The following is a 15,605-nucleotide window of genomic DNA, read 5'->3' on the forward strand; positions in this document are numbered from 1 at the left end:
GGCACCTTTCTGCCTCCTGCGGCAGTATGAGCATAACACCAGTTTAGGTAAAGGTAAAGGGACCCCTGACCATTAGGTCCAGTCGTGACTGACTCTGGGATTGCAGCGCTCATCTCGCTTTATTGGTCGAGGCAGCCAGCATACAGCTTCTGGGTCATGTGGCCAGCATGACTAAGCCACTTCTGGCAAACCAGAGCAGCGCACGGAAACACCATTTACCTTCCCGCCAGAGTGGTACCTATTTATCTACTTGCACTTTGACGTGCTTTTGAACTGCTAGGTTGGCAGGAGCAGGGACCGAGCAACGGGAGCTCAGCCCATCGCGGGGATTCGAACCGCCAACCTTCTGATCAGCAAGCCCTAGGCTCTGTGGTTTAATCCAAAAACAGAGATAATGCAGGTGGGTGTTTGGAGTACAATTTACACCATATAAATGTGCACTGCCCTCATCCGGCTTGGGCTGTGTTATATTCATGACCAGCTGTGCCCAACTCTTGACATTAATTCCAATGCATGCTTGATTCTACCATATTACTCTTTGTTTACCTTGGGTTGGCCCTGAAGAAGAACCAGCAACCACAGCATCTCCTGAAGTCTCCCCAGCCTGGATCTCCAAATGGATTCCAAGTCCACACAACCAAGGTTCCCCAACAGGAACCCAACTACCGATCTGATTTACTAGACAGTTTCAATTAATCTCTCTCTTTTGGTCTCCTTTTTTCTCTATTATTGAAGAAGAACAGGATATTTTAATGCCACCATCATTGCGGAGGTGTCTATGGGGAGGACAACCAAGGTTCCCCAGTGGATTCCCCCCATAGCAACAGTGCTCAGCACCAGTGGAGCAGTGGGTAGCAGCAGCACCACCATCTGACCAGTCCATTGTGAACCACTCCTGTCTTCTATAATAAGAAGTCTAGCCACTTTATCTCGTGAGCTTGTTAAGCAAGGGTGAGCAGAACTGTACCTGGTGGAATTCCCTCTTCTACGCAACTGTTAAAAAAAGATACGCCAAGAGTTCTCACCTCCTTTGCTTCTGGTCACCCTGGGGCCAGTTTACACTTTCATGCTTGCAAGATCTGGCAGGTGCGGACCCTCCAATTCCAGGGACAGTCCTGGATTTACAGAAGCCATCCCGGTTTCTGATTTGATCACAGAATGCCCTGCATTTCCTTCATAAGAGAAATGTTGGATGGTATGGTAGGACGTCCCTATTTTCACGAAACATTAGGGGATATGGAGTTATGCAACCCACGAGCCAAGGAGATAAGTAACTACAGTGGTACCTCGGGTTAAGTACTTAATTCGCTCCGGAGGTCCGTTCTTAACCTGAAACTGTTCTTAACCTGAAGCACTATTTCTGGGTTAGCGGAGTCTGTAACCTGAAGCGAATGTAACCTGAAGCGTATGTAACCTGAGGTACCACTGTATACGATCTTCAGAAGACATCTGAAGACAGCCTTGTATAGGGAAGTCTTTTTTTAATGTTTAATGTTTAATTATGTTTTTATATATGTTGGAAGCTGCCCTGAATGGCTGGGGCAACCCAATCAGATGGGCAGGGAATAAATAATAAAATGATGATGATTGGGATGATGGAATAGGACGTCCCTATTTCCATCAGAGAAAAGTTGGAGGGTACGCAGGTGTGAGTTGCTCCTTCACAGATCAAATACCACAGACAGAACCTCCATCATCATAACACCTCAAACACACTGGTTTCCAAAATAATTGCCAACTCAGAATGTGGGCCGTTGATGGCTGAGACTCTAGACTGCAGCTCACGTCTTCCTGAGGAGGTCTATTTGCATATCGGCTGTCGGTGAGGACCCGTGTGACAGAATTCTCCATTTAAAAAATCCCTCCAGACAGAAAAGAAGAATGTGAGGGGAAGAGTACCCAGACTCCAAACATACCGAAATAGATAAGGTTGTCACTTCTGCGCCTGAAGACGTATCCAGTGGCTCGCGGGCTATTAATATCTGCCCCCTTCTCAAGCAAGGCTTTCACCAGCTTTAGGTTTTTGTTCACCACAGCTATGTGAAGAGCTGTCTCCCCTGAAATACACAAATGTCTGCTTACATAAGGTTCTCCATTTCCTCCAGTCTAGAAAAGCATCGCTAATGAAAACTGGGACCCACAAATCCAGCTAGTTTGTGGGCAAATAATTGATGAACAACAGCAAGTTATGCTTTACACAAGCCTGACATCAACTACAAGTGATTACATTCAGAGAAGCTCATCTGAGTTACCTGCAGAAGAAAGGGGTATTGAACCCCTGAGGCAAAGCTGATGAATGCTGATTTTAATGACAAATGCAATTGCAAAATTAATTACCGATAAATTAAGCAGCTCATATTCTCCCTCTGACCATTTATATTCAAGAGTGCTTTGATGACTCTGTTTCTGCTGCTATTATATTCCATCTGGAATTTATCCAATACCATTTCATCAAAGAGGAAACAGGTGTAATGTTGTAGCTAAGAGCTTGGCTGGGAAATCCCTGTTTCAAATCCTGCTGTTATACTGACCCACTTTGAGGTTATAGTCTTTAGGCTGCAAACCTTGGAGTAACAGTGCAGCTCTCATATTTCTATTCAAGGATTGCATCCCAGGCCTCATTGAACTCAGTGGGACTTACGTCTGAGTCGATATGCATAGGATTGCACTGTTAAGAGTACCTGAAGTAAACTTTGCAGTAGGTCTTTTGCAAACACTTAAAGAACTATATATTTAGATTCTCAAACCTTTATTGACGTAACACTATATATTAAAGGGATGGGAGAATCAATTCTATTTCTTGACCCTACCTCCACTTATAAGTCTATTCTTGTCCTGTTTCCATATTAATGTTATTTTAAATAAAAATCCACATGAAAACTCTCATTTAAATTTGTATTTTTGAATGGGCTTCCTCACATAGTAAGCATTTTATCTATAAAAAATTAAAATGTATTTGAATGGTTTTTTTTGAGCAGAGAACTCCACCAGAAATTTCAAAAGTATGAAATTCTAAAAACAACAACCCTTTGTTCCAATTTACGCATTGATCTGGGAGGCATGAATCATGCAGCTGGTTATTGGAATTTGCAAAGCACAATCAATTCCTCAAGCATCTACACTATATAAATGCAAAGTATTATTATTATATGCCAGTTGAGAATATTGGACAGCATTAGACTTGGACCATAGAGCCACAAGTTCAAATCCCAGCTCAGTCATGAAGTTCACATGGTAACCTTGGGAGAGTAGCTATCAGTGACCTTAACCAGCTCCGATAGTCAGCGGAGCATGAGACTCTTAATCTCAGGGTTATGGATTCGAGCACCACATTGGGCAAAATATTCCTGCACTGCAAGGAGCTGGAATGAACAGTCCCTTTCAACTCCACAGTTCTATGATTCTAACCCCTAACTTCCATGTCATTCATGAACAAGTTTGAAAGCACCAGTCCTAATACGGGATCCTATTCTAGGATGCACACTCAATTCATACAGAACACTAGCCTGGCCTGCCGGGCTGCAACATGGCCCCACAAAAAGCAAATATGCACCCTAGAACATGTATCCAACACAGGGCAAAGTCATGGAACTGTAGAGTTGGAAGGGACCCCAAGGGTCATCTAGTCCAACCCCCTGCAATGCAGGAATCTCAGCTAAAGCATCCAGGACCGATGGCCATTCAACCTCAGCTTAAAAACCTCCAAGGAAGGAGAGTCCACCATCTCCCGATGGTTCCAAGTCAGACGTAACTAAATTATTACACACAGACAATGGTAATGTATTGCTTCATAAATAGTTGTTTATGATCAAACTCCTAAACTTTGCATCCTTGGGATCTGAAGCACTGGTTCCACCTAACATTGGCCTTCACAAGGGCATGAGGACACGAGGAGAAGGGCTCAAGATGGACATGAGGGGAAGGTTTTCTGGGCCCAGGTTATGGATCTGGTGGCCCCATTCTGGCTTTGGTTTAGACACATTTTTATAGTAAATATCACTTGTTCCGAGTGCTGTCGTAGTTTTATATTTAATAGATCTCATGACTGTTGATGTTTATTCACTACTGTTTTATTTATATCGCGAGACACTTTGGGAGCTTATTGCAAAACTGAATTGCAGGATATGGATGTCTCTAATAATAATTACCTGTGTAAAGTTCTGACGTCATAGCCTCGTTCACTAGTTCTGGAGCTGCATCCATCAGGAGTTGGGCTGCTTCCAAGCTATTATACAAGGCAGCCACATGAAGAGCTGTCTCCCCAACAGCACCTAGAGAAACCACCAGATATAGAGAATATATGGCCACATGTTGTCAATTCTGCCAACCTGCTGAAGGCGCTCACAGAAGTTACGAGAAGTCGGCTCAGCCTTGCCGGTAGACACTATTGCAGGCCAGTGCTCCTCCCACCTGCCACGATCTGGTGATGGAGGTCCCACCGGGTCACTTCATGGGTGGTGGGCAAGGCTCCTGAGCCTAGTTTGCTGCCCAGAAGGAGGATTCACAAACTTAGCAAATTGCGAGCAGACATGGGGGCAGGCCACTCCCAGGGGGCGGACCAATGGGGCTTCTCTTGGGTCCATGCTCTGGGAATAAAAGGTGGCCCGTTCCTGTGTCAACTACCACTTCTTTGACGGCTCTCCCACCCTCCCTGCCTGTCTGGTTGGTACACTGTGCTTTCACCAACCTTACTATGGACATTGTTGGTCGCCATGTTCAGGACCAGGTTGACATTTTCCCAGTTGGTGAATTGGCTCCAGCCCTGTGGTTATCGCCACCATCACAGCTTTGGCGGTTTAGGCACTGGGTAGGCATACGCTTGGACAGAGGGCAGGTTGTAGCCTCTGCCTGCCCCTCAAAGAATGGGGTATCCTGTTAAAGGGATCCATCTGGACACCCAGGGGCCACAGCACTCCCCAGGTGCAATCCAGTGCAGGAGTTAATCCTTGATGTAGGTCAATAACTCCCTCACTTCCGGTTGACCCCAAAATTAATTCATCCCAGCAGGCAGGCCAGAAATGGTTGGTTCTACCCAATGCCTATGCCAAATTTCTTACATCTGTAGTCAATGAAGTTGTGGCCTGATCTGACCCAAATATAAGTTGCCATGTCTCATTGTTTCACTGTTTAAGATGGGCAGTCAAGTGATGGGGCACCTGGGCATGCAGCTACTTCAGCTGTGTTTCGGACAGGAGATGTGAAACATTATATTGTGTGTTGTAATTACGGGTGTCTGCAGTTTGTGTCATTGGTTTTTATAGCTGAAAACTGCTTCGAAGCCTATTCTGGCATTAAGCGGTATATAAGTAAATCAAGTTTGTTTTGTAGTAGGAGGACCAGGAAGCACATGGCATATATACTTCCTGTTCCTTCTGCCACATCTGAAGCCATCCTTGGCCTCCTTCAACCCAAGAACTCATTTTCTATCACTGTCTCCCTTTTACTCCTCCCCTCAAGGTCCTTGTGCTTTATCTTAGCAGGCAATGTGGACACGATGAGCAGCATGGATTCTATACCTCTCTCGTGAATGTCACAGCTGTGGCTGGCAAGGAGCTTCTGAATGGCAGAGGCATCGTTCTCCTTGGCAGCCAGGAGGAGGGGAGATTCCCAGATCCTGAAACAAGCAGAAAGCAAAATAAATTCAGAATAATATGCATTACAACCCATACGACCCATGGAGGAGGATTTTTCTCATCACACCAGCAAAGTTGTCTTTCAAAACTAAGACAACTGTCTTTATCAGCAAGACAACTAAAAAAAAAATGCCCTAGAGATATCAACAGACACATCCAAGAAGCTCCCGCTTTCAATAGTTGATCTTCAACCAAGGTTCTGCAGGGTTTTCAGAAAAAGAAAATAATAATTGTTCTTGCACGGTGGTAAAAGTCACACTGAAGACATGAAATGCTAACTCAGCTAACAACTTGGAAAGTCTTCATTCCTCTATTCCGCAGCATCTGCTGGTAAGACTAATTACCATCAATACCAGGCAAAAAGTGATATTTCAGTAATGTTATTTTTAAAATACTTTTTCTGGTACACTGCCCTCATTTGCACATAACTCTAAGCCAAACCATGGTAAATGCGAATGTGCGTGCATGCAGCTACACAGGGAGTAAATCACTGCTGTTTTGCTCCTCTCATGGTCCTCCTGCTGCCACACTATACCTGGAGCTAAGCCATGGTTTGTCACTTAGGATTATGTGCAAACTTGGGGGCAAGCCAGCTGCTGATACAGGCAGGCAGAGACTATGAAGAGTTAAATTCAGGCAGAAATATCTGTATGTGTTTGTTCTAAGACATGCCAGCAGATCTGCCCATCAGGGTTCAATCGCTGGCTTGGATAGCCAACAAAGGTCCTCCCAACATGCTTCCAACACACAAAGCTGCAAGAAAAGGTGAGCAGCCCTCAATGAAGACGCGTCTCATTAAACTTATGTAACAATTTGGCTTTGAAAAAGGAGATACACAGAAAGAGAAGCCGCTGGGGGCAAAGAAGGAATTCAGAGTATTATTAATAGGATTCAAATCAACCAGAAAGCTTTCCTGTGCAACCTCTCTTGAAACCAACAGGAGTTCAGAAGGCTCCAGCAGTGTTCTTGCCCAGCCATTCAAGGGGCACAAAGTTCTGCAGAAGTTCACGATGCCCTGTGTCCTTCTTTAACTGGATGTGAAACATAATAGGAACCAGCTAGAAAACAGAAAATCCTTTCCTTTGAGAGCGAGTTGAGGAATCTTTAGAGGGGAACAAATGGACTCCTAATTTGTGCCTCCAAAGCGTGCTTAGGGAAAGGGATTCAAGACTATTGGAGGCACCATATTGTAGGAGCCCTCCCTCATCATCAGGTTCACAGCTGTCTTTATAATGCCTTCGAAGAATGCAAAACCTTCCAAGTATAAGAGACAGGGGGAGCAGCAACGATCCTCTCTCACACCTGTAACACACCTGTGCATGGCAGAGGTTTGCCAGTGCACACAATGATGTTTGATTAGAGGACAGAATAGGGGGTCCCCAATCTGCAAGGATGAGCAGCTGTTTGCCCATTTTGTTATTTGCCCCACAGCTGGCTCTGCCTTATGTCCCAACTTCACTTGCCTTCCAATTTAACTTGGGAGAATTTCTACACCATTTCAGAATTTGCACATGTGTGACTTGCTAGTCTTCCTTTTTTTTTTTAATTGACAGGGTATTGATGTGCGCAAGTACATCTGCTCTGGTTAGAACACCGCGCAACGGTGATGCAATTGTATAATAGCATCTTGGGTCCTTTTCGCTTGCTGTTTTAATCACCGCAGACTGCCAAGAATTCCTAGAAGACCTCTTCAAACTTGGCAAATGCCAAATGCCAAAACATTTCGCTTCATCCTTGATTATTTTTCCTATAATAAAATCATTAGTTGTTCTGTGGTACTTTGGCTCACATTCCCCGTTGTGTGTGTGTGTGTGTGTAACATCTGTGTGTACCTACACATATGCACGTTTGTTGGGTTTTTTTATCTGAGGGTTTTATTAATGGGCATTGGGATCTTTTAGTCCCCGATCATAGTAATTAGGGGGTAATGGGTATTCCCAACTGTGGAGAAAAATTTGATTAAAAAGACACAATGGCTTATTTCTGTTGATGTAGGAGCTAGGCTAGGAATACTTAAGGTTAAGTATGACATTTTTATTCATATCTCAATGAGGTTTTCAGCTGAAGTACACGAATAAGGTATCAAGTGGGAACTAACACTGGAGCTCATTACAGACTCCAAATACCAGCTATCCTTATTATATTTTCACATAAAAATGGGGTAATTGTCAAATGCACCTTAAAAAATCCAGCTATTACTTGACCACACTATTATACAGTGGTGCCTCGCAAGACGAAATTAATTCGTTCTGCGAGTTTTTTCGTCTTGTGAATTTTTCGTCTTGCAAAGCACAGTTTCCCATAGGAATGCATTGACGGTTTTAAGAAAAAGGCGCAAGACGTTTTCATCTTGCAAAGCAAGCCCATAGGGAAATTCGTCTTGCGAAGCAACTCAAAAAACTCTTTCGTCTTGCGAGTTTTTCGTCTTGCGAGGCATTCGTCTTGCGAGGTACCACTGTATAAGAAAAGCATTTTTTGAAAATAATTTGTTTAAAAAATTATCGTATTTTTCGCCCCATAGGACGCACCGGCCCATAAGGTGCACCTGGTTGGGGGGGGGGAATAAAGGGGGGAAATTTATTTTTCCCCCAGGCGCGGGGCTGGGGCAGGGGAAGACCGAGCTTCCCCCGACCCCAGCCCCCAGAACAGGCAGCTCTCCACAAGCCATGGGAGCCCAGCGCCGGGCTCCCACGGCTTGCAGAGAGCTGCGGGAAGCTCGAAGCCTGGGCACGCTGAGCTCAGCGCGCCCAGGCTTTGGCATGCAGGCAACTCTCCGCAAGCCGTGGGAGCCCAGCGCCGGGCTCCCACGGCTTGCGGAGAGCTGCCTGTTCTGGGGGCTGGGGTCGGGGGAAGCTCGGGCTTCCCCGCTTCGGCATGCAGGCAACTCTCCAAAAGCCGTAGGAGAGCTGCGCGAAGTCGCGCAGCCCTCCCACAGCTTGCAGAGAGCTGCGTGAAGACCGAAGCCTGGGGGGCGCTGAGCTCAACGCACCCCCAGGCTTCGGGATGCAGGCAGCTCTCCGCAAGCTGTGGGAGAGCTGCACGACTTTGCGCAGCCCTCCCACGGCTTGCGGATAGCCCTGGAGAGCCACCGACCCCTCTCACTCTCCAGGCTTCAGCGAAAGCCTGCATTCACCCCATAGGACGCACACACATTTCCCCTTCATTTTTGGAGGGAAAAAAGTGCGTCCTATAGGGCGAAAAATACGGTAATACACACACACTACGAACAGCTAAACTTCCATCTATAGTATCATTCACACATTGGCAAAGGTTTATACATAGCTCTTAATCTAATGGTTTGTCATGGGCTGGCTGGATGCAGAGGAATGTTGGGAGACATCAGCTGGGGAACCCCCCAAGGGAACTCCCCAGGGAAGAAGGCTCAGAGCCAGGGGGTTAGTGGTGGGACAATAATGACTAGTCAGAGGGATAAGAGGAAGAAGACTGGGAAGAGCTGGTGTCAGAAGCTGAAGAGGTAACAGGGCTTAGTGAGCAGAAAGAAGATGGGGCAGAGAGCAGTCTAGAATCAGAGGCAGAAGTGGAGGCTGGAAAAGAGGGGGACCAAGAGGCAGAGATGAGGCAGGCTGGTGAAGAAGCCAGGGTGTCTCCCCTTCCTGTTGCAACCAGCTCCCCTCTTATCTGGTCTCCCAGAACCAGAAGAGGCATAAAGGGGCAGCAGCAAAGACAGGCAAGACGACGGAGACAGGATAAAGTGGAGAGGGGAGAACCATGTATACCAACTTGAGTTCCTCAGAGGAAAGGTAAGGGTAATAAATGCAATTTGCAAATTAATAAAATCCGTGAGTCGAGGGGAAACTAAAGGAAAGGAACAGTGTATAACCACCATGCAAATAGACTCTCAGCTCATCCTTTTGTTGCGGCTGGATGATGAAAATGATGCAAGAAGTAATAATTTGTTCTAGATGAATTCATTTATGTATGTTAACCATCTATAGTTGCCACTGAGTTCACGGCAGCACGTGCATTAAAATGATACGAACACCCAGCTCAATAGCGGTGGCTGCATGTTTCCACCTCAGTAAAGGTAAAGGGACCCCTGACCATTAAGTCCAGTCGCGGACAACTCTGGGGTTGCGGCGCTCATCTCGCTTTATTGGCCGAGGGAGCCGGCGTACAGCTTCCAGGTCATGTGGCCAGCATGACTAAACCACTTCTGGAGAACCAGAGCAGCGCACAGAAACACTGTTTACCTTCCCGCCGGAGCGGTACCTATTTATCTACTTGCACTTTGACATGCTTTTGAACTGCTAGGTTGGCAGGAGCAGGGACTGAGCAATGGGAGCTCACCCCGTCGCGGGGATTTGAACCACCGACCTTCTGATCGGCAAGCCCTAGGCTCTGTGGTTTAGACCACAGCGCCACCCGCGTCCCCTATTTCCACCTCAGTACTCCCTGCTAAAAAGCACTGCAACATAAACATCTCTGTTGCGTTCTAGGGAGCTGCAACACTTGGGGAGTTGTTAAACTGTGGGGGCAACCCTCAATCTAAAGGACACCTGGCAAATTTAAAATCTAGGTGCCAATCAACCCTTTCAGGAAGAATTAGAAAAGCGGAGAACTTGTTTAATTTCACTCCTGTCAATAAGGCGCGAAAAAAATGTATTTCATCTTGGCCGTTTCCCATATGGAGATTTCTGGTGGCGGAATGCCAGCTTACGATCTCTTGGAGTGTGGGAATAGCTGGAAAATGTCAAGGCCCAAAGCCCAGCAGGAATCAGCTCCTGTGCTCACACGACGCCAAGGATTACCTCAATTAAGGGAAACTTGTCTGTCTGAGGGGAGCTGGTCCGCCGGAAGACAGAGGGCACAGCCCCAAATGCCACACCTCAGCCCATTTTAATTAAAAACCCTGGGCCCAGATCCAACAAATGCCCCCAAATGAGGAAGTGAGGCTGGCACCAGTCTTGAGGCAGAATCACTCACACTAAATGGAAACAGCTTGGCACCGATTCATGGCATCCTTTTCCCTCCTGCTATGAACTATCAGGGCTTGTTATGTTTTATTTAAACTCCTGCTGCCTTTTGGAGGGAGCTGTTTTTGTTTATTTTATGGATGGAGAAGAGAGAGAATATTACTGGAAAGGAAGACGTAGCCTCACGAATGTCGAGAAAGGAAGGTGTGCAGAAAACAGACACAGCTGATATACTGGTTTTTGCACCAATACTTAATATAAATATATATCTAGAGCGTTCTCGGCTTCATTGAATACTTGATCAGAATCAAATAATAGGTAATCAGTTTGCAGTATTAGCTTTGTATGCTGCTTCAAGGACTGCTTGCAAATAGTTATTTTTATCATTTCTAAGCAACAATTAACAAAAAAATAAATTTGATGATAATTGACCGGCATCTCAGTTCTATGTATATTGCAGCCAAATGAGCATTTTGCTTATAAAGGAAATTCTGATTTAGGATAGGAGAAGGATAATTTCCCCCAGAAACGTCTACTTGATAAATCATTGTGGGCCAGTTTCAGAATTTTGTGGGGCTCCTTTTTTTAAAAGGGGAAAGTGTTCTTTCGCGGTGCATGAACTTTCCCTAAGTAACATTCTCCTAGGAAAAAACTGCCACCTCCTCTCAGGTTAAACCAGGCAGCAGGTGGCTATGCTCCTTTGAAAGGGAGCAGGCACTGTAAAGGAGGAAGCCTTCTGTGCACCTCAGTATACTTTTTCCATCTTGGCAAAATGACTGCACTGGCATTGGTGCCTTCTGAGAAGTTGTCCCTGTAAAAGCATTGGACATTTTAACCCTTAGTCTCATGGACCTGAGGCCCTCCCCACCTCCAGTAGTAAGGCGTTTATGAAACCGTCCGCCCACCTGCCATTTCAGCAGAGTTGCAGCAAGTTTAAACCCTTTCCCAGGGACTAAAAATTGACCCAGTTCAGCTGCAAACATTATTGCTGAGAATGTCCCACGAACACCGGGAACATTGGACTGGTCAGTAAAAAAACCTAGTACTGCCATGTGTACTAGAGGTACGCGGGTGGCGCTGTGGTCTAAACCACTGAGCCTCTTACGCTTGCCAATCAGAAGGCCGGTGGTTCGAATCCCCACGATGCAATGAGCTCCCGTTTCTCTTTCCCAGCTCCTGCCAACCTAGCAGTTCGAAAGCACACCAGTGCAAGTAGATAAATAGGCACCACTGTGGTTGGAAGGTAAACGGCATTTCCGTGCGTTCTGGTTTCCGTCACAGTGTTCCGTTGCACCAGAAGCGGTTTAGTCATGCTGGCCACAGGACCCGGAAAGCTGTCTGTGGACAAACGCCGGCTCCCTTGGCCTGAAAGCAAGATGAGCACCGCAACCCCATAGTTGCCTTTGACTAGACTTAACCATCCAGGGGTCCTTTACCTTTACCTTTTACTACCATCTGAAAAGCAAGCGAACAGCTGATTCTGCCCCCGAGGTGCCAGTGATTTGCCCTGGATACACCTGCAAACCCACTAAGAATTATCTTGCAAACCCCTTGGGAGACAGAGGGAAAGAGAACACCTGACCTTCTAAAAACCACCGAAGGTCTTGAGGATAAGACGCCACAACCTAAATACATTCAACTTGCCTTCCATGCAGCTTTAATTAACATTTAATGTAAAGAGAGGGAGAAATATACGGTGTCTGCTTTTAATTGTGGGATTTTATTTGCATCCAGGCAGCAGGGGATCGCTAAATTTTACGTTTCAAATAGTCATAAAAATGGGTAACTGCAAATGGCCCACAATGGAGATGGGTAGGAGAGAGGATATATGAATAATAATAATAATAATAATAATAATTCATTTTATTTTAAATTGTTCTTTCGGAGGAGTGATTCTCCTCCAGTCTGCTGGCACATAGTATCTGGTTGGGATGTGTAGAAATGTGTGTTTGAAAAAAATATTTGTAAATTCCATTTCTAGGCCCATTACCAAGGCTTCCAAATCTTAAAATACTATCTCTGTATAAAATACCGTATGGGAGTGGCGAAGGAGGCAGGTTCACCCTCTAAGAGCCTATGCATGCTGAATCAGAAGCAGGTGCTGATGACTTTCAAGGAACTTATTCCAGAAAATAGGGTTGCATCCAAGCAGTGCTATCCTGCGCAAATTTACTCAGAAGGGAGCCCCACTATGTGTAATGGGGCTTGCTCCTGGATAAGTATTACAGGACTGAAGCCTTACTGCTATTTATTGTGTTGTAGATCATTTTCCATTTCATACCTTCCAACATTTCTCCAATGAAAATAGGGATGCCCTCCATAATAATAATAATAATAATAATAATAATATATTTATACCCCTCAATCCTCAACGGATGCTTTTGAATTATGGTGCTGGAGGAGACTCTTGAGAGTCCCATGGACTGCAAGAAGATCAAACCTCTCCATTCTGAAGGAAATCAGCCCTGAGTGCTCACTGGAAGGCCAGATCCTGAAGCTGAGGCTCCAATACTTTGGCCACCTCAGGAGAAGAGAAGACTCCCTGGAAAAGACCCTGATGTTGGGAAAGATGGAGGGCACAAGGAGAAGGGGACGACAGAGGACAAGATGGTTGGACAGTGTTCTCGAAGCTACAAACATGAGTCTGACCAAACTGCGGGAGGCAGTGGAAGACAGGAGTGCCTGGTGTGCTCTGGTCCATGGGTCACGAAGAGTCGGACACGACTAAATGACTAAGCAACAACAACATCCTCAACTGAGTGGGTTGCCCTAGCCACTCTGGATGGCTTCCAACATATATAAAAATATAATGAAAATTTTAAAAAAACTTCCCTATACAGGGCTGCCTTCAGATGTCTTCTAAAGCTTGTATAGTTACTTATCTCCTTGGCTCGGGGGTTGCATAACTCCATACCCTCCAACATTTCTCCAATGGAAATAGGGATGTCCTGAGGAAAAGCAGGACATTACAGGATGAAATCAGGAACCGGAACGGCTTCTGTAAATCCAGGACTGTCCCTGGAAAACAGGAACACTCAGAGGATCTGCCAATTGTGTTGGATTGGAGCCACCATTCTGCTTTTGCCTGGTTTTAACTGAACATTTCCTGGTCTTTCTCTCCCTCTGTCTCTTTCCTAATAGCCAATGGGCAGAACAACTCAACAATTAATGGATTCTATTATATATAAAATACCAAATTAAAACCAGATTAGAGGAGATTAAAACAAGTGCCAGAAAACCACCCACGATTGTTATAATCCTAGGTGCTAAAAGCCAGCACACAAAGAAAGGACTTGCAGTGCTTCCGGTAGAACTTTGTAGGGCAAATCTTCACCATGCGTTCAAAGCACATTCAATGCACATTTAAAACACAAAACTTCACTCAGTCAAGCCTAGGAACTGTGATTCCTTCTCTCTCTCACGTGGTTAACAATTCTGAGCACCCATAACAAACTACAGTTCCCATGGTTGTTTGGGGGAAAACAATGTGCTTTAAACGCGTGTTCAATTTGCTCTGAATGTATGGTGTGGATAGAACCATCGTCTCCAATCACCAGGGGAGGGCGAGAGGGAAATGGGACAGAGGTAAGAAGTAGATGGAAAGCAGCTTATGTTACATACAGTGGATCTGGAAGCCAGGACAATTAATTTTGGGTGAATTAAGATGAGTGGCAAACATGGTGGGAGCCATGCTCATTCAAAGGCCACACTACTGTCCCGTCCTTGAGGTGGGCTGGCAATGGGGGACAGTACACTGAGCGAACTGCAGATAGTGCAGTTGGCAGAATATGAAGCTCTTAATCTCAGGGTTGTGGGTTCGAACCCCATGTTAGGCAAAAAATTATTGCATTGGGGGGGGTGGACTAGATGACCCCAAGGCCCCTTCCAACTGTACAATTTTGTGATTCTATTATTCTAAGTGGTGGTGTTGCCACCACCACCAGCAGCAGCAGCTACTCTGGGGTGGGAGAGACCTCCCCACATAAAAGAAAAACTCAGTAAAGGAAAATATATTTCTGGTGAAGAAATACACTACATTTGAAAGCAAACCAGTTTGCTTATTCCCCAAGTGCACCATAAAACTCTGCCATAAAAAAACATCATGACAAACCAGAAGATAACCTGCATGTGTGGTACGTGGAAAAATAATTTATGGAACCAGAAGGATCTATAAAGCATCTTGGCAAGAGACTGCGATTATTAATTTTGAAGATGGATTCTGGCAAGCTGAGGTGGAGGAATGCTATTTGCATTATAGCGGATTTTTACCCTGCAACAAGACCACACAAGCGGTTTCTTGGAAGAGCAGTGTTTTGATGTCTAGAAAACAATTATTTCTGAGACTCGTTGCTTGAGCAGCGCGTGACTTCACAGCAGAGAATTCAGAGAGCGGCAGAGTGGATCACTCAAGATCACCAAGACAAGGTCACACACATCTTGAAATATGTTGTTCAATGAATTAAGCATATAAGAAATCAGGGGAGAAAATAACTAGAGGACGCTCACAGTCCCAATTCTACAATTCTATGGACAAACATTTTACTCTTTTCATGCATACTGACAGCCAGGGCAGTGTTTAAATCTCCATGTGACATTTGTTGTTATTAACTATTAATTTGTTCTTATTAATGACCAGTGGCATTGTACTTTGTAGGTATTTTTATTTCCTTGGTGGAAGGATCTGGGAGAGCAACTCAACTTACTTCCTCTGAACACCGTTTTGCTTATTTGACAGGGCTAGTGTTCTCAACAGCACCTCGCACAAGTAGCATATATTTGAATATATTATTCGATGTAGTGGCATTTTAAGGCCAAATGGTGGCAGCATCGACCAGAGCAATTTGTAGGCTCCAATACAGATTTAGGAACTATTCTAGTGGGTTTAAGCATTTCTAGCTCTGTGTTGGATTCATACAGCAGAATTCAGTGGCTAAAACCAGAGGAGTCTAGTGCTTTGCAGACGTCCTTACAGTGCCTACAAGCTTTAGGCAGCAATTGTGTTTGAGACAGGTACATGGGTGTTATTAAGTCGGAATGC

General features: G+C 45.2%; 1 protein-coding gene across 1 annotated transcript in view; it reads right to left on the bottom strand.

Moving 5' to 3' along the window:
* TRPV6 (transient receptor potential cation channel subfamily V member 6) overlaps nt 1–15,605 on the bottom strand; it is a 73,471-nt gene that overhangs the window by 26,001 nt on the left and 31,865 nt on the right. The window contains exons 2-4 of the mRNA XM_083419853.1: nt 5,517–5,614; nt 4,149–4,271; nt 1,917–2,057 (exon numbers count right to left, since the gene is read on the bottom strand). Of these exons, the coding sequence (XP_083275979.1) occupies nt 1,917–2,057; nt 4,149–4,271; nt 5,517–5,614 (362 nt within the window). The remainder of the gene's footprint in view (nt 1–1,916; nt 2,058–4,148; nt 4,272–5,516; nt 5,615–15,605) is intronic.

This window comes from Podarcis tiliguerta, assembly GCF_965153285.1.
Source record: "Podarcis tiliguerta genome assembly, chromosome: 17".
Taxonomy (NCBI): domain Eukaryota; kingdom Metazoa; phylum Chordata; class Lepidosauria; order Squamata; family Lacertidae; genus Podarcis; species Podarcis tiliguerta.